This window comes from Haemaphysalis longicornis, unplaced genomic scaffold (assembly GCF_048455015.1).
Source record: "Haemaphysalis longicornis isolate Haplotype H1 unplaced genomic scaffold, Haemaphysalis longicornis Haplotype H1 scaffold_4, whole genome shotgun sequence".
Taxonomy (NCBI): domain Eukaryota; kingdom Metazoa; phylum Arthropoda; class Arachnida; order Ixodida; family Ixodidae; genus Haemaphysalis; species Haemaphysalis longicornis.
In genome coordinates, this window is record NW_027526361.1 from 226,635,669 (window position 1) to 226,655,369 (window position 19,701).

General features: G+C 47.6%; 1 protein-coding gene across 1 annotated transcript in view; it reads right to left on the minus strand.

Annotated features, from left to right (window-relative positions):
- Positions 1-1,832: 1,832 nt before the first annotated feature.
- LOC144179680 (cytochrome P450 4V2-like) overlaps positions 1,833-19,701 on the minus strand; it is a 41,907-nt gene continuing 24,038 nt past the window's right edge. Inside the window, exons 7-11 of the mRNA XM_077708126.1 lie at positions 11,080-11,265; positions 9,414-9,587; positions 7,360-7,426; positions 3,899-4,078; positions 1,833-2,967 (exon numbers count right to left, since the gene is read on the minus strand). Coding sequence (XP_077564252.1) covers positions 2,798-2,967; positions 3,899-4,078; positions 7,360-7,426; positions 9,414-9,587; positions 11,080-11,265 — 777 coding nt within the window. The 3' untranslated portion in view covers positions 1,833-2,797. The remainder of the gene's footprint in view (positions 2,968-3,898; positions 4,079-7,359; positions 7,427-9,413; positions 9,588-11,079; positions 11,266-19,701) is intronic.

Here is a 19,701-nt window from a genome sequence, read left to right on the forward strand (position 1 = left end):
GGCACCGGCACAGAACTTTATATTGAAATTATTGGTTGAGATGGGTCCAGAAAATAGCCGTCACACTACTTTTATTGTAGATGACATAAAAACACAGTATTCTTCGTGGTCGACAACATAGTTTCATAAACGCGCAAAATTTTATGCCATAGTGTTCTAAAAAGTAACTTTATTTTTTTATGATTGACCCTAGAGCTCCCTGGGCCTCGTGAGGGCGTGGATGTCGGCTGCCAAGTCAAGCCATCCAGGGTGACGGATTTGAAATGAGGAAAGTAGTGTCCTTTGACATTTGCAGTATTTGCGTTGTTACCCCGTCTATACCGTTGCCGCTGACCTAACGTATCTTGCAAATCCAGTCAGTGAAGCCTTCCAGATACAAATTTTGGGGACGTAAAGCTCCGAACCTACACCAGGTCTATGAGGCGGGTTGTAGTGGAGGGCTCTGGATTAGTCTTGATTACCTGGTTATCTTCAACTTCGCCGAAATGACGAAAAACGGTTGTTTGCGCTTTTCACCTCCCTCTGCAACACTGCCACGGCGGCCGGGAGCGAACCCTGTTCTTGGCTGAGCAGCAGAATGCCTTAGCCACGACCCACCACGGCGAGTGAGAGCAGCATTCCGAATTTCTGATGTTACTTAAGATCGAAAGTGGCAAAATCCTGCAGCTGTATAAAATGTGGCTTCTTCCTGTCGTATTGTTAATGTTTTGTTCTTGCAGCATCTTAACGGGGCCCAGAGTCAAGAACCAAAAACTTCGTATGTTTCGATTAGGCTGTTACCTTGAGATGTGCCGTTCTCATATAGGTGGGCCTTACCTTTTTAGGGTAATTTTACAGGCAATGGTTACAAGCACCACGAAAAATATGGTACTTGTGGAATTTTTTTCTTGTGGGAAAACAAATTCACAATGAGTGTTAGCTATAAAGGTCTGAAGAAATAAACAGAACTTTATAATTTTTTTGTCCTTGTGAAGCTCATGTGCTAAAGGATAAGAGATGTGTTCTATTACAGTCACGGGTGGTAGAGTAGTAGCGTGGAACGTCTTGCACGCTGTGCAGTAAGTTTGGGAGATTTATTTTTCAATTTTTTGAAGTAATGACATCTCATGAACCCGTAGGGTCTCCTAGGCATAACTTCGATATAGTTCAGCGCTGCAGAAACCCATTCAAGGTTTTTATGTGCAGCACTTGAGCGTCTGAGATGTTTTTACGATATGCCAAACGAGTCACCGTGTTTCACTGATAATTAACAATAATTTCGTGGTCTGCAATGTTAACACTGCTGGGTCTCACAGTAATAAGGTTACAATGTGTTTGTACCAGTACTATGAAATAAAAATGGCGGTGTTGTGCGATTAATCTTCATCCCTCGTAGATTACGAAGGCTTACGTATTTTGAATTCAGCCTTGGTGCGAACAAGGCTAAATTCAAAATACAGCGACAGGAATTGGTCGAAAATTTACCGTAGACATAATAGGTCAAGACGTGACCCCTAATCTTCATCGCCGCAGAATACCAACGTATTTGAATCGTCACTTACCAGTCAGAGAGGCAAAGGCAAGCCATCGGTTTTCCCCGACAGGAGAGTAATTGGCAAAAGAATTTAAGTTTCTAGACTTGCTGCTGAGCTAGTTGGTAGGTGCTTACAAAAAAAAGAACTAGAGGTGGACTAGAGAACTTATGACAGATTTGGGAAGTTGGCGCCTGTATCTGTGGTATCTTCTCTCTTCCACATCTATTTTGCGCCTTGTTTTCTTCTTTTTTAATACATTTCTAGCTCGCTAGTAGACAAGGAGGAGCTTCATCAGATCGAACAACAAAAAAGGCAGTTTTATTTCGTACCAACATTTTTACAAATGGTTACTTGACTTTGAACGCGCATTACAGTGCAATCCGTCTGCGACGCTGGGAGACAGCGGAGTTCTACGTGCAGGGCGGTGTTGACTACAACACGGGTATTGTCTCCGACAATGATATCGTCACAATCTTTCAATCAGCTGTACAAATTCGCAACTTCCATGTTTTGAACTAGGCTACAAAAATGTACTGGTCACCATAAAAGAAACACATTTACAAATGTGTCATGAGATAAACCTGTCCTTAAATTACAACTCGCTCTGCTATCCGCGACGAAGGCCGTTACCACGGGAAAAGAAAAAAAAATATGGCGATGGTTAAGGGGATGGTCTTCAACAGTTTTTTTAAACAAAAGTTTGACTCAGCCTTGTCGCTTCCTTTAAGTGCCTGGTCCTTCATTGGATACAGCTTTAATGGCTCCATTATTGTTTGTCTAGTTCATTCTGAAGGTATCGAGTATGCATTGATGGTTCTTCAGACTATCCTGTATTTTCAGGACAGCAGAAAGCTAGCTTAATGCGGCACAATGACGATGTAGTTCACTTTCAATTTCCCTGATCTAGGAATGGGATCAGCCATAACAGCAACACAACAAAGCCGTACAATGATTGAGGCAACTGCAGAAAACTCCAATAGGTACACTTCTAGCGACACAAAACAGAGCAAACTAAAAGAACACGGGACAAGCGCGGTAATGTGTTCGACAGCTATGTACAACTAGACCAAGGGGCAATGTCTTCGGACAATCGACGGAGTCAGGCACATTATCAGAAACACTTTTTATGGACTAAATTATGTAAGCTAATCTCATTAAACATAGTTGTAGTAACCCGGCGGCACCGACAACAAGCAGCTTTGTATGACGGATATTGTTCTTCATCTCGCACCCTCCATTTACTTGTAAAAGAAGGATCTGTCCTCTCGGGATAGTAACGACATTCACTCGGATTCAGCGCGTTTTCTGAACCAAACACTAAGTCCTCCTCTTGCTTTAAGAACAACTTCGTAGGCTGTATCCACCTCTTCGAGTGGCTGCGTGGCCTCCACGGTGTACTTGGACATGAGCTTGGCGAGCAGAATCTTTGCTTCTGCCACTACAAATTTTTGTCCTGTTAAAAAAAGTCCCGAAACCATAATTTAGAGTCTTATCCATACTTGACACCAGTGAAGCCCTATTATTTCATGGTAAAGCAAGGCAAGTTCACGACAGAGGAAAAACGTAGTGGTCCTGCCCCAAGTTTAGGAAGATGACTATTCTGCCTGCCCCTTACGGATAAGTGCATGAAAACAATAAACACAGACAAACATGGTCCCGGTTTTTCAAATACATTCAAGTAATATTTGATATTTAGTTCAATTTCCGTTCGAATATTTGAGAGCTATGCTCGCTGTTTCTTATATTGCCAAACGCGTGCACTGAAGCTGCAAATACATTAATAGTCTTAGCCGCCTGTTGATATTTTCAGCTATTTTAATTCAAAATACTACAAAAAAGCATAAATATAGTTTTGATTCCTGAGTGTAGGCTTTGTAGTACCAGTATTAAAATATGAAGTATAAATATTATACTGGTCATCGGAACACAAAAATGTACTACACATAGTTGCATTGAAGGGGCGCATATTATTGTTAAAAGAAATTAAGGCACGTGATAAAAAGCGTCAGAATCTGCACATGGAGATAACCATACGGTGGTACTCAACACGACGACAATAATTGAAGTACTCACAAAACAGACCCATGTCCGCATCCAACAACAAAAAAGGCAGACTCTTCAGTAGCCTCACCTTACTCCTGGACTAAGAGATGCTAAGATATATATATATATATATATATATATATATATATATATATATATATATATATATATATATATATATATATATGAACGCTATTTACTGCTGTCGAGCAAAGACAGTGTTCGTAATTTCGTAATTATATTCCCATGTTTCTACCATCGCACGTTCATTCTGGCACCATATAATGGTCTGCCTACTGCTTTCAAAAATTGTTTTCCATCACAGTTTCGATGTTACTTACCTAAACATACCCTAACTCCACCAGAAAAGGGAATGAAGCTGAAGGGGTGCATGTTACGGGAATTCTCCGGCAGAAAGCGCTCTGGAATAAACTCTTCAGGATCAAGGTAGTGCTTTTTATTCCTGTGTAGAGTGTATATGTTGATCATGCACGTCGTGCCAGCCGGAACAGTGCAGCCATCTGGAAAGTAGATAGTTGGTGAATTTATAATTTAATTGGTACACATGAAGGGAAAGAACCCGACACACTTGTTTTCAATTAGAGGCATTTACGTGCTATGAAAATATTAGAATGAAATGATCTTAAATTTAAACTATCCTTCGCCTGCAGCATCTCCAAGAATTTATGAATAAATGGTGGGAAGTGGGTCGGCACTCAAGTGCAACATATAACAATTAGAACGTCACCTGAAACACTAATAAATACCATGGCAGTTTCTTTATAATTCTAAAAAAAATGTTTAGCCTCTCTAAATAATTGATGCTCGTTTTTGCACGTTTCATGTTGGCATGCATTAAACTAAATGTTTTACTGGTTTGTGAAAACTGAACAAAACCTTATTTATCAAGGCGCATCAAGCAACGACTACACTTCCGAAAACATTCAATTCCAGGCACCATGACGGGGAGGGGGCGAAGATAGTTCTGCCCAGCAATAATTCAACGTACACTATTTCGCTGCAGCAAGCTCCGAAAAAAAAAAACCCAGAAAGACAACTGTGATGAAGGAACAAATCCCTATCCCGCTTCCAAACTGCGCGCACATTTACCTGTTCAGCAGGCACGAGTGGGCAGGATGGACAATAGGCTAAAGTGGCTAGGCGAAGACAGCATCATTTAGGACAGCAACACCCGGTAGTCGAGCTGACTTAAAAGAGGCCCTCAAAAACTTTGTACGACCATTCGAAATTCAACGTGTAATGTAGGGCACGAGTCGCAAAAAGGCAAAATGCAGAGAGAGAGAGAGAGAGAGAGAGAGAGAGAGAGAGAGAGAGAGAGAGAAATACGCTCTTCATTTGAGACCTAAACGGAAGCACTCGTGTGCTGAAGTTGCAGGCACACGACACCGCAGAGAGAGGCCTCCAGCGCGGTCATCGCCGTATAATTTGTGGCGAAGCGCGGGGGAGAAGGCGGTGTTGGTGGCAAGATGGTGAAACAATGTCTGTGTGCCCCGCGGTAACTCCGCCGGTATGGGAGGGACAGGGCGCTCATGCTGTTCGGTACGGTCTTCTCTCTCCTTACGAAGGCGCCGGAGTACCTGTCTCTGTCTGAGTTGTGCGAGTGCTTTTCTGGCAGTGACATCGGGCGGGCACGCACTACTCATGGGCAATGCTATCAGTGCGGTTGGTTGTCTAGCCGCAGCTCGCGCCTCGCTGTGAGCCCACTCATTGCCCTCAATACTCGAACGTGGGGGTACCCAAGCAATGGGCGCGGTTATGTAAATGTTAGAGTGTCAAAACGCGAAGAAACGCGCGCTCATTAGACATCTTGCCCGCACAAATAGTTTTGGCTTTCGCTTCTGTGGAGGTACCGTGGCAGCAGCAATAATACTGACGCTACAAGAAGTAGCTGCAGCACAAGCAGCTGCAGTGGGTTTGATGCCGACGTTGTGGGCTATAGTCAACGTGGGCAGAATATTTGTCTACGAACCTATCTAAAAGAACTGCTTCGTGCTCTCATCTCCTAGGGATATGCTTAGGTATCCTGTGCCGCTGCTAAGCGTCTTCTGTGGTGCGGAAAGCAGGGTACATTACATGGCTCATGCTCATTAATGGTGCCGCCATCATGCTGGACCGAGATTACTACCAGCACAAAATGCGAGCACACGCTATAGCTCTGGTATGTTGAATCATGGGGCTGTTTTACGAGGTCTACTTGTGAGGTAGAGAATAATGGCTCGCCCCAGGAAAAGGAAACATCAGCGCCCAGGGAGGGTTCTAAGACAGGGAGATAGAGCAGAGTCAGATAGTTGAGGGATAGAACAACAGCAGCTCTGGAAAGGGGGAGAAAAAACATAAACTCCCTCCTCTACCGGGAACAGAGAGGCACGTGAAGCTCGTCCAACCCTGTAAAAATCGTAAACCAATTGCTTGTGAAATCCCTATAAACCAAATGCCCAACCCCAGCTTGCCCATCCCCTTCAGTGGCCCGTGGTGGTCGTTTCGCCGGGCATTCCAATTGCCGAATATGACGATTAGCTCGCCGAGCACGCCCACGTTTACGGGCCTGCTCCCGTTGTCGTCTTTTCAGGGCTGCCTGCCCTGAGGTGGAGAGGAGCAAGTGCAGCCTACCAATGGCGTCGCTTGCTTTGAACTTTCGAGAACCGTGAGCGCGGAGCGCGTAAAGCTCTTTTCTCTCTTCCGGAGTGAGGGACGCCTGTGATTGGCAGAGAGTATGCGTACTCAGGCCGCCAGATGCAGGTGAGTAAGGAGGGGACCTGGAGGGAAGAGTTTTTTGCGTACGCCGCCAAAAGCAGCACCGACGGCGACACGAGTCATGCAATAGAAGATTCGATTGAAAATAGAGAGTTTTGGCATAGCGGCTAGCTTACCCTGCTCTAGCGGCAGGGGGGATGGGGGAGGGTACCAGGACGCAGCGGCCAGGCGGGCCGCCCGGCCCCGGAACGAATGCCCGGATGCCAAGTCAGATCCCGGTACCTACCGCCGCTAGCGTATCGTACGCTAGCCATTATGCTAAAATTGTAATATCAGCAAAAGCGTCGTAGGCCACTTGAGGGCAAGCCCGGTGGCGGCACTGGTGGTGACACCGGTAGGGCGCTCTGGAAACGGCGGCCGCATGCTCGCAAAGCGCTTGTGCGTGCTATAGTATTCATCTGGCGCGGGTACAGCTTAATTTTATGTCGTAATGGATGATCACGAACCCGGCCGTAGTCTCATGCGGGGAAGGTCGAGAAAAGACACCACAGTGGAAGTTCAGCAGCAGATCAACAGATTGTAAAACTACGTTTTCGCCTTCACATTCTCAGATAGTTCTAAGCATCCCCGGTAATTTTTTCTCGAGCAAGCTTTGAATGAGGTATGTGCATATGTGAGCAACAATGGAACTCTTACCGTGTGTCGCCTATCGTGTAAATTCTCTGGGATGACGATTGCATGAAAAAATGAGCAAGGAGGCCCCTACTCCGCTGAAGGTGTGAGCCTCAAACCAAGGTGCACTGGATCGCCGAGTTACTCATGACTCACCAAACCCGCCGCGGTGGCTCAGTGGCTAAGGCGTTGCGCTGCTGAGCACGAGGTCGCGGGTTCGATTCACGGCCGCGGCGGCCGCTTTTCTGATGGAGGCGAAAAGCAAAAACGCCCGTGTGTGCGAGATTTCGGCGCGCGTTAAAGATCCCCAGGTGGTCAAAATTAATCCGGAGCCCTCCAGTACGGCGCGCCTCATCGCCTGCGTTGCGTCGGCGCGTTAAACCCTACAATTAAATCAAAAGCAATCATGACTCACCAAACTCAAGGTCTTCATCAAGCTCCCTGCCAATCAGGGGAAACGGTGGACATAGACGGAAGGACTCCTGTAGATGCCCCGTAGAAAAAAAAAATACTTTGTGTTAATATCTTTGCAATGTTAGCGACAAGAATGACGTGTGCGTTCCAATGCAAAGGGACGATAATTCACTCAGATCCGAAGCAGTAAAAATTGGGCATCCAAAATTTCGAGAACTTGTGTCATAATGTATGGTAATCGCTTAGCGGAACTGAAAGCATTTGATACATCTTGTTCCTTAAGTTGTGGAGTTAATGAAAAAGAGGCAATGTATAACATGCGAATGGTCTCCATATTTTTTTTATTCTCAGAATAGTAGCATGGGATAAAAAATGTCTTATGTTGTAGTTTTTTTAAAATGGGCAGTGTTACTTTGGACATCATGAATGCTGGGGACATATACATATGCATAAACTACAAAAGTTATCAGCGCAGAACAACAAGTACGACAGGAAGAGTTAAACACTGCTGTAAACGTTGGTGTCTGCGCTGTAAACTTTTGTCATGTATAAGCAGCATGGCCAGCTGTTTCTTAGTTACAAGGTATTCATAAAGTAAATTCATAGTCTGCGAGCGGCTGTGCGTCCTTATATATAATGGTAAAAGTACACTCGAATGCAAGTTGACACTTGTTCGGAGCATGTCAAACAAAAAGCGGTATTTTTTTACAAACCCACACCATGTAGCGCTCTTCAACTAATCATTGTATCATGTCAGAAGCTAGTACGCAAACGCTTGCGATTTTTAAAGAAGGTAACGAGGTAATAAGAAATATGGTTAGTTACTTCAGATGTTGTTCAATATTTCGGATCAGATAACAAGAAATGCTCCGGCGTAGCGCCTGATATGCTTGGGAAGTACTAGTGCCTGCTGCCTGGGAACCGTGATGACGGCGAGATGCGTGTGGGTTTTTTTCAGGATTAATGAAGCTGAGATTGGTGAAAATTAGGCCGTGTTTCTGTGACGGGAACGACATCGACGCAAGTCTCTTGATCTGAGTACGAATCATGCACTTGTCGATAAGGCAGTACAACGTCCACTGTCGATATCTAAGAAGTGCTCATACATGATGTGTACACAAATATTGGGCAATGAGGTACTCGACCAGCATTACATGCTTATTGCTGCCCAATATCCCACTTTACTTTACTTTAATTTTCTTTAAGCGCAGTTGCAGAACGGCATATGTGGAATAGAGTGGGTCGACAAGTGCGTTCACCTCTGTACATTCTTGTTCCGTAACCCACGAATGCATGAAGAAATAAGTTAAGCTAAGGGAGGAGACGTACCTGTTGTGAGCCCAGAGCGTTAACAAATGGATGGTAATCTGGCTATTTCACTTAACAAGGTTCGACGGGTCCGACACTTTCTCTTCCCTACCTCCATTGGGGCAACTTGATTTTTAATACGTGCCCAATGTGCCTGAACACTCCTAGAGAATGTGCCGTTTGAACTCCGTTTGTTTGTGAATGAATGCGTGGGCGAGGGAGTGATTTATGGGTGCGCATGATGCAGCAGCATGTTGCTACCAGGGAACCTTCGCTTTCTAGCTGAGCTTTACAGTCATTTTTCTGGAGGCGATATTGTCTTTTGGTCAGACGTTTGCAGAGGTTACTAGGGTCTACAGATAGGCGGCTGGGGAGATTTGTTGCGCTCGTGTGTTTGTCCAATTTTTGCCTATCGCTCTACCACCGGAACAGCCGAGGAAAACGTCGGGGTTAATTCATTTTTCAAAGGACTTGGTAAGAACAGCCAACATGACTGCATGCGATGAATTTTTTGATACTATTGAAATTACACACACGTATTCCCTTTCTGGCGTTAGTGAGAAGATGATGCCATTGCGTTCTATGTCCTGCGCCGCAGGGCTATGATTCCGAAACTTAAGATAAAACCTGACGTGTTTTAGAGCGCAGCTCTCAAGCTCCCCCTGCTATGGTTCTGCGGCGTCCGTAAATGTCAGTAATGTAACGTTGTGGTATGGGGGAAAAAGAAAAAAACGTATAGCTCATTACCTTGATGCAGCACTCGAGGTACGGCAACTCTTTGAGGTCTCCCACGGTGAAGTTATGTTCAACGCCCCTTCCGAAAACATCGTCGAGCTCTTTCTGCAGCTTGGCTTGCTTGTCCTGGTGGAGCCCAAGCAAGTACAGGGTCCAGCTCATAGCCGCTGATGTGGAGTCCGCAGCCTGCAGCCAGAAGCATAAACCGGTGAATAAAAATAAATAAACTGTCTAACAAATACTTACTACGCGAAGTTGTATTTTGCCACACTTCTAAGCTTGGCGTATATTTTGAAACAGCCGAAAGCGATAGAAAATGCCGAGAAAGTTCTAAACAACAGCTGTGACGGGAAATGAAACAGAACTTCGCTGTTAGCAGTTGCGTTTCTCTGTCTTGATAATGGTGCCTTCCTGTTCCTTTGCATTCTTGTGCACGGAGAACAACGCAGAGTGTGTTTCACACTCAATAAATAATTACTGCGGAATCTTAATTGCTAAATAGGCTTTACTCTACTTTTATAGCCCTTTTATTCCAACCTAAATTGCCTGTACAAGATTGACGGTCTCACCAACTTGACAGGAAAACGGGTTTCAATACGTTCGGGCATAAATGCGCTTTAGAAGTTCTGATTACGTTGATTTGTGCTTAATAGGTCACCACCTTGCTTCAAATGCAACGTTTACCATTACAAAGGAGGTATTTCTACGTAACTTGGGGACGTCCTAGCGCGCGCGGCGATCGTATCTGGGAGCATTCACGTACTATCCAGTAACTCCTTGCGGCGTTCTATGCCAAGTTGTTCTACCGTTTGATACGTCAACAAAGTGATGAAAAATGTCCCGATGGCATTTAGAAACTATTGTGTTTACTCTCAGAAAAGAAAGCGGTGCATAAGGCATTTTTAATAAGCAGGTTTGTGTCTGGTCGCAGAATCAAGACAAACAGTTGACAAAACTTGAGGCAACATAATAGAGGTACCTTTGAGTGAGGGGAAGGCTTGTGCCCAGGTGTCTTGCCAGAAAATGTGTTTATCATTTTCAGCGCCTTCATTAGAAGTACATTTTCATACCTTGTAGTCGTAATGAAATAAATCTCTTGTTCTGGGCTTTTCACGGTCTCGTTTAATTGTAATGATTTTTAATAATATTGGAGGTGTGCAGAAGATAGCCGGTAGTCCATACAAACGGGTTTAAAATAGTCTGCTTAAGGGGTGGGAAACACACAATGCGCAAAACACCATATCACTTCAAATATTACTCAAATCAAAGATGTTACTGAAACTGTAGAAAGAGACCAAAAAGAATAGTTTTGTGCGAAAAATTCGACGTTTCACAATGATCACAAATAACGGGTTTTTCCTTCTAAATGAAATTGTGATTTTCCCACAATGGCAGGAGTTTCCCACAACAATGAAAACTTCGCACTACTACGCGAAACTGCTGCGTATGCCTACTGCAGGCGCATAAATATTGCTGGACTTGCTACTGAACGTAAAAAAATGGACACATATTTTCGCTTACGTCGTACTTGAGATGCACGGCTAGCTCGGCACGCATTACTGGTAGCAGTCACAAGCCAATTCTGATCTTGTCTAGATTAACACTGTGCATTGGTCTGGGCGCAATCCATAACCCATGAGATACACGAGTAAATATCAGAGCAACATATGAAACTTACGGCGAACATGATAGAGGTGATGTCTGACTCAAGCTCCCTCAACGAGTAAGATGGGCACGAAATGTGCTTCTCCACTCCAACATCAACAGCAACTCGGAATGACGACTCGTCGTTCACTACGTCCAAATGACTGTAATCCTGGTCATCTGCCAGATTTAGAAGCTGCGCTTTTTTTCTCTGGATCACCTGGAAAAGGAATGATTTGCTTAGTTTGAATATCAACGGGTACATGCGCGAAACTTGACGTTTTTACTACCCTAACTATGAAAGCATCGATTCCATCAAAAGAGACGCTCTAAAAGTTGCTAAACGTGCACGATATTATTCTATTATTGGAGTGCTATCACAGAAAAACCTACGACGTCCACGGCGATGATATTGGAGCATGCCGTAGTTTTGTCTTCATCAGTGAGTATATACAAATGATACGCACTGCCTTTGTACATGGACTGATGATTGACTGTTCAACGTTCTGACATATCACGTGAGGTGGGACGATACCGTTGCTGGGAGAGCCTTATAGAACCGCATGGCAGTGAAACTGAAGCTACGCAAGCCCAAAGCAAAGGACACATTTGTTCGGGGGCTGTTTGATTTCCCGCAGAACCCAGCACATTTTGCCATCAGTTCCTTTGATTACTTGCAGGAAATATATGCGTATGTTACTGCAGCTGGACGGCTGGATCCGAGCGCATAAATTGTGTATTTTATATTCATTTGGTCGTTTATTTATGACTTCTTGTATAATAAGTGAGAATATCCTTTCGTCGCAGCACTTACCAGGTTCGGGATGAACCATTAAAATCATGAATTTGCTTACTTTGACCAATGTCTGTACAAATCGATCAGCAGAAATTAATGAAGGTTGCCTGAAAACATTTCTTTTTCAAATATAGGACTCCAGGTTATTCATAAACCGCACGGCAATCTGCGCATTTGTGGGTCAGCCGCAGCTGCAGCAAATTCGCATATTTTGTACTGAGCCTTCTAAGGTAGAGTTCAATGCCACCATCATCCGGGCTCATCCAGAATGGCGATTAGTTTCCACTTGCACACATAAACCCTCGTCTACTTATTGCTAATGCCGTGTCTTCTAACTATTCATATTGCCGCGGACCATACATTGGGTTTGTTTATTTGTGTTTTGCTTTTACCGCCCGGCTGCGCCGGTCTGTGTTATCTCTGCGCCAAGAGAAGCGCGTGTTTCATTCTTTCTTTCTGTGCCGCATGTGTTATCTGTTGTGATAGAGAGAACATTCCGATCTAACGTGAACAGCCCAGAATAATCTTCTAGGATCTACTATGTTCTCGATGTGAATCGACGTTTCGAGAACCACGCGCGCCGAAAGATAAAAAGCCTACAGTGCGAACGCCGGAGCATTCGATTCGACGACACTCGCCTGTGCAAGTCACTTTGTTGACCGCTGCTTCGCCGCCTCTGTATTCTTTTGAGTTGTTAGGGGAGCACAAGTTCGCTCCAATAAACGTGTTTCTCATTCAAGACAACTGCATCGTCCTTGTCTTCGTGACATCTGGTGAAGGTGCGGGGTACGTACCCTTCATGAGCTCTACAACCTCTGGAAGCTGCCAAGCCAGTCCAACAAGAGCCAGCCTCCGACTGCAAGGCCTCCCGCCCGAGTTTGGTCTCCTGCCAGACGGACCCAAAGGAACGACCGCTGCAACCACCACCATGGTGCAAGAAGCAACATCACCAATCGTCCTGCAGCAGCCACGGGAACCGCCATCCTTCCGAGGAGCTGCCGCAGAAGATCCAGAAGAATGGCTGGAGAAACTTGAGCGCGTCCGGATCTTCAGCAAGTGGGACGACGCAGAAACGCTCCGGCGCGTTTTTTTTTTACTTGGAAGATTCGGCTCGCACTTGGTTCGAGAACCACGAGAGCTCCTTGACAAACTGGGCTCAGTTCAAAAGCGAGTTCACTAAGACCTTCACTACCGTGGTCAGAAAAGAACGCGCAGCGCTTTTACTTGGAACTCGAACGCAGCACCCCAACGAAGGGGTAGTGATCTTTGTTGAGGAAATGAAGAGGTTGTTTCGACGTGCGGATCCGGAGATGACAGAAGAAAAGAAACTAACGTTTCTCATGCGAGGGGTAAAGCAGGAGCTTTTTGCTTGCCTTGTCCGCAATCCTCCCAAGATGGTGGCCGAATTCGCGTCTGAGGCGGCCGCGATGGAGAAGACGCTGGAAGTTCGAACGAGGCAGTACGATCGCCCGGTCAACGTGCTGGTTTCCGAGACGATCGGTGCCGGGGCTACAAGCTCCGACGCTCTGCGTGAGACCATCCGAGCAGTGGTCAGGGAGGAGCTTCGGAAGCTTTTTCCGACGACGCCGCAACCTCAAGTGGCTTCCCTGACTGACGTCATCCGCGAAGAGGTTCAACACTCTTTGGGCACTTCTATGCCATCCGAGGCACCCCGCGAGCCACAGGCGATGACCTACTCCTCAGCTGTTCGTCGACCCCGCCCTGCTCCAACCCGTCCACAAGAAGCTCCACCTTACCGCCGTCCACTCTCGCCGCCGTCACCACTGTCGCAACCGTCGACCGTACCGCCGTACACAGCCCAAACCCAGACGCCGAGGAAGACTGACGTTTGGCGAGCGCCAGATCATCGTCCGCTGTGCTACCATTGCGGAGAGGCCGATCACATCTATCGTCGCTGCCCCTACAGGAGACTCGGACTGCGTGGTTTCTCCGTCGACGCCCCACGCCCCCGACCCGGCCAGCGCCCTACTGAGATCGACGAATACCTGTTCAACACCAACCGAGGACCAGCCCGCTCACATCGATCGCCGTCGCCATCCCCATACCAGACGCCTAACCGCCGTAGCAATGCTGATTTCGCACGTGGAAGGTCCCCCAGCCTACGCCGGGGAAACTAAAAGCAGCAACTTCTGGAAGTGAAGTTGCTCTACAGCGAAAAACTGGAAACCCTCCAACGACGCAAGGACGCGCCGAAGACAGTGATTCACGACATGCCCTCATCCCGACGACCCGACCTAGCCCCGACGAGACTCCTGAACACGACGACAGCTTGACGGCGCCACGCGTACCCGACCTGACCGATACGTCCGTTGAGAAGACGACGACAACGACGATGCACAGTGCCCGACCGTCAACACGTACAAGCAGAGATACGACGCCCCGACGAACCCGGAACTCGAGGAAGACTGCATCTGACGTCGAGGTGTCCATCGACGGCTTTGACGTAGTCGCCCTCGTAGACACGGGAGCTGACTATTCGGTAATGAGTGGACCATTTGCGTCTAAACTGAAGAAAGTTATGACCAGATGGGACGGTCCGCACATACGCACAGCAGGAGGCCACCTCGTGACGCCAAGTGGAACGTGCACATCGCGCGTCACCATAGACGGCACAACGTACCCTGCCGCGTTCGTCATTCTGCCTAACTGCTCCCGCGACGTAATTCTTGGAATTGACTTTTTGATGGACAACGGTGCAATAATCGACCTGCAGACCAAGTCAATAACTTTTTCCTCCAATCACTCCATGACGCCGGAACCGAACCCCGAACGACGTGCTGCTGTAAGGATTGCCGATGATGATGTCACCCTGCCACCCCGCGCAAGCTTGATGGTCGTCGTCTACTGTGAAGATGCTGCTCCTGACGTCGACGCTATCGTAGACACTGATCAAAGGGTGCTTTTCGACCGTGGTGTGTCGGTCGCAAGAGCCATTGCGCGCTTCAAGGAATACCAATCCCACATTTTGGTTACTAATTTCACCGAGGAGTACTAGCATTTAAACAAGAGCGCGGCAATTGCATTCCTCGAAGAAACGCAAGAAGCAAGTGACGTGATCGCGGTCGCCGACTTTGAACGCACACCCGTAGAAACCTTCAAGCTCCCGCAGCCCTTCGACGTGAATCCGGCGCTACCGCAAGAACAACGGAACAAATTATTGGCTTTCCTGCGTCGCTATAGCGAATGTTTTTCGTCGAGCGCAAAACTACGTCAGACTCCTCTAGCGAAGCACCGAATAATAACCGAAGATGGAGCCCGACCTACCCGACAGTCACCGTACCGCGTCTCTTCACACGAACGGGAAGCCATCCGGACTCAAGTCGACGACATGCTCAGCGACGACATTATACAGCCATCGAAAAGTCCCTGGGCTGCGACCGTCGTACTCGTAAAGAAAAAAGACGGCACATTGAGGTTCTGTGTTGCCTACCGGCGACTGAACAAAATCACGAAAAAGGACGTGTACCCCCTCCACCGAATCGACGACGCCCTCGACCACCTCTGCCACGCTAAGTACTTCTCATCGATGGACCTGAAGACCGGCTACTGGCAAATTGAAGTGGACGAGAGAGACCGAGAGAAGACTGCATTTATAACCCCAGACGGCCTATACGAGTTCAAGGTGATGCCGTTTGGGCTGTGCACAGCACCAGGGATGTTTCAAAGAATCATGGACACTGTGCTAGCTGGCCTTGAAGGAGCCATGAAGAGAAAACACAAGTTTGGTTCATTCAAAAGATTGTTTCGTTAGAATCATACTGACACCACTTTTAACGTAAACATCGCTCAAATAAGCTACATAATTAGGAAAAACGGGAATGGTCATGCGACCCACCAGCTCATTTCCCGCAACAGAACCTATGATGTCACATGAGCTAAGCTCTGCGATTGGCGGAGGCTGGTAGAAGCAGGCGCAAATTAGGTAGAGCTTACAAACTAGACGAACGAGCGATTTGCGCTTAAATTTAGGGCACATTCTTTACAAAGCAATAAGAATGATGGGACAAACAGTGGAAGTTACGAAAGCACATGTAAACATAGAAGTACTGATGCGTTCTGCTGTTCGTACTGCGCACAGCATGCTTGGTTTAGCTGCACAGCACTACGGGGCTTGGGGTTGTCTCAGACGACACTGGCCAATTGACGCAAGCAACAGTGTCTTACGTGACCCCATTTGTCGAGCGAGCACTGTTTCAGGGAACGAATATTTTCTCCCAGAACAAAAACAAGCCAGGTTTAAATGCAGGCAAAAACAAACCAAACGCTTGCCACGGTATGGAGGCGCCATCTAGGTTACGGAACGTAAAGAAATGCGGGAACAAACCAACACCGCTGTACAGGGTGGAGACAACCTTTGAACGGTCCCGTGCCGCCGCAATTGGGCCAACGGGCTCAACGCGTTATTTTTTTCGTTTCCCACGAGACCTAGCAACGCGAAACAGACAATATGATTCAAACTTCTTCAGTAAACCGCGTTGCGGCGATAATTGTAGCGCGGTTTTGACACAATGACTTGCTTCGGCGGCGAGGGAGCAACTGAAAATGGCGGCGCCAGCGTATACGTGTCTACCCTGTACGGCGGATACGTGAATGAAGGTATTCTAGGCTGCAGAGCGGTCGGTTCCTGTGATGTGATTTGGGACCACGAAAACGCACGATTGAGCGGGAAAATGAAAATTTTAACCTAAATTGTTTAATTTCTTAGTGAATAAAGCATCGTTTGTATCCGGACAAGCGCTCGGGGGAACTATAAAACACGAACTCTTTCGAATAAAACCAACTTGCATTTTCTCTTTATGGCTCCTTTAAGTGGCACACCTGCCTCGTATACCTCGACGACGTAGTGGTATTCGCCCGGACTTTCGACGAACACCTTGCAAGGTTGGAGTCGGTACTCGAGGCCATTCGTACGTCGGGGTTGACGCTGAAGCCTGAAAAGTTGCGTTTCGCATACGGGGAACTCAAGTTCTTGGGCCACGTCGTCAACGCTGCGGGAGTCCTACCTGACCCGGCAAAAACTTCAGCCATTGCGAACTTCCCAAGGCCGAAAGACAAGAAGGGCGTGCGAAGATTTCTCGGGCTGTGCGCATACTACCGGCGCTTCGTCGCAAACTTCGCACGCATTGCAGAGCCACTCACGCGCTTGACGAAAGAAAGCACCCCTTTCAGCTGGGAAAACGACCAAGAAAACGCATTCTTCGAGCTGCAAAAACGCCTGCAAAGCCCGCCCGTGCTCGCTCATTTCGACGAAAATGCCGAAACGGAAATGCACACGGACGCCAGTGATATAGGCTTGGGTGCCGTCCTTGTCCAAAAGCAAAGCGGCTGCGGAAGGGTAATCGCCTATGCCAGCCGTGGTCTGTCGAAGGAGGAGAAAAACTATTCTGCCTCTGAGAAAGAGTGCCTGGCTATTATATGGGCGATTTCAAAATTTCGCCCATACCTGTATGGAAGGCCATTCAAGGTTGTAACAGACCACCATGCGCTGTGTTGGCTCGGCAATTTGAAGGACCCCTCTGGCCGTCTTGGGGGGTGGCGCTTGCGCCTGCAGGAGTTCGACGTTACAGTCGTTTATAAATCCGGCAGGAAACACTCCGACGCCGACTGCCTGTCCCGCGCCCCCGTCGACCCACCACCACAAGACTCTGATGAAGACAGCGCGTTCTTCGGGATCGTGACGGAGAGCGACCTAGCCGCCCAGCAGCGTGCCGACCCCGACTTACGCGTCATAATCGAGTACCTCGAGGGATGCAACGTTGCCGTTCCTAGGACCTTCAAACGCAGCTTACCAGCTGGTCCGTCCTCGTGAAGAAGAATTTCAGCCCCGGAACAAGAGCGAATTACCTTGTCGTCATCCCCGCGGACCTTCGTGACGAAATTTTTGAAGCGTGCCACGACGACCCGTCTTCCGGACATCTCGGCACAGCCCGCACTATTCGAAAAATCAAGGCGAGGTACTACTGGCCCGGCCTTACCTCTGACGTCACCCAGTACGTCCGGAGCTGCCGTGACTGCCAGCGACGAAAAACGCCGCCGACAAGACCCGTCGGACTTCTGAAACCGATCGGCGTCCCATCGAGACCATTTCAACAGATTGGAATGGACCATTTAGGCCCGTTCCCTACGTCACGATCACAGAACAAGTGGATTGTCGTAGCGACAGACTACATGACGCGCTACGCAGAGACCGCCACTCTTCCGAGGGGGACTGCACAAGAAGTGGCAAAGTTCTTTATAAGCCAAGTTGTGCTGCGACATGGAGCCCCGGAGTCCTAATCACAGACCGCGGAACGGCATTTACTGCGGAGCTGATGCAAGGCGTATTACGCTACAGCCACACGGATCACCGAAGAATGACGGCGTACCACCCCCAAACGAACGAGCTAACAGAACGTCTGAACAAGACAATCGCAGATATGCTGTCAATGTACGTTGACGTTGAACATAAGACTTGGGACGAAGTGCTCCCGTATGTCACGTTTGCGTACAACACGGCTATCCAGGAGACGACGCAGCTGACGCCGTTCGACCTTGTCTACGATAGGAGGCCGACTGCGATGCTCGACGCCATGCTTCCGCACGCAGAAGACGACGACCTCAACGCCGACGTCCTCGGATATCTTCAACGTGCGGAGGAGGACCGCCAGCTTGCTCGAGTTCGTATAACGGACCAGCAGCTGGTGGATGCAGGCCGCTACAACCTCCGACGCCGAGACCCCGAGTACCAACCAGGGGATCGTATGTGGGTTTGGACTCCCATCCGACGACGCGGAATCAGTGAGAAGCTCCTGCGACGGTATTTCGGACCCTACCAGATTCTACGACGTGTTGGCCAACTTACCTACGAAGTGATCACCGATGGTGACTCCGGCACATCACGACAACGCACGCGGCCTGAAGTCGTCCACGTGGTTCGCTTAAAACCTTTCTATGGACGATAACGAATTTTATTTTTATTTTCGGACTGTCGCTTATGTTAGCATCGGGTCGATGCACTATTAGAGGGGGGGGGGTAATGCCGCGAACCATACATTGGGTTTGTTTGTTTGTGTTTTGCTTTTACCGCCCGGCTGCGCCGGTCTGTGTTATCTCTGCGCCAAGGGAAGCGCGTGTTCCATTCTTTCTTTCTGTGCCGCATGTGTTACTGTTGTGATAGGGAGGGCATTCCGATCTAACGTGAACAGCCGAGAATAATCTTCTTGGATCTACTATGTTCTCGATGTGAATCGACGTTTCGAGAACCACGCGCGCCAAAAGATAAAAACCCTGCAGTGCGGACGCCGGAGCATTCGATTCGACGACACTCGCCTGTGCAAGTCACTTTGTTGACCGCTGCTTCGCCGCCTCTGTATTCTTTTGAGTTGTTAGGGGTGCACAAGTTCGCTCCAATAAACGTGTTTCTCATTCAAGACAACGGCATCGTCCTTGTCTTCGTGACAATATGATCGCCCTGTCCTACTAAGTAAATACCAATGGTAAGCATCTACAGCTTTTCGAGATACCGTTTACGTTCCCGCGTGGGTAGCATAGGCCATGTGGAAGTCCTGTGTGTAGATGACGTGGGGTTTTGTTTGGGGCAAAATGTTTCGGAAAATGTTCATATCCCACAGACCGGCAACTCTCTGAATTACTTGAAATCAGCCCGAAAAATATAACACAAGAGCAGGAGAGTGTAGAAGAACGGACCTAAATAAACAACCGAAGGTTTATGGCTCTTGCATTATTTTATTGCCAACCTACACAAGAACAACTAATGGTCGCCAAAGACAGAAGCTCTTGTCTTTGTCTTGTCTCAAAGAAAGAAGACTAACTGTTGTGTAGACAACAATTTTTTGTGCA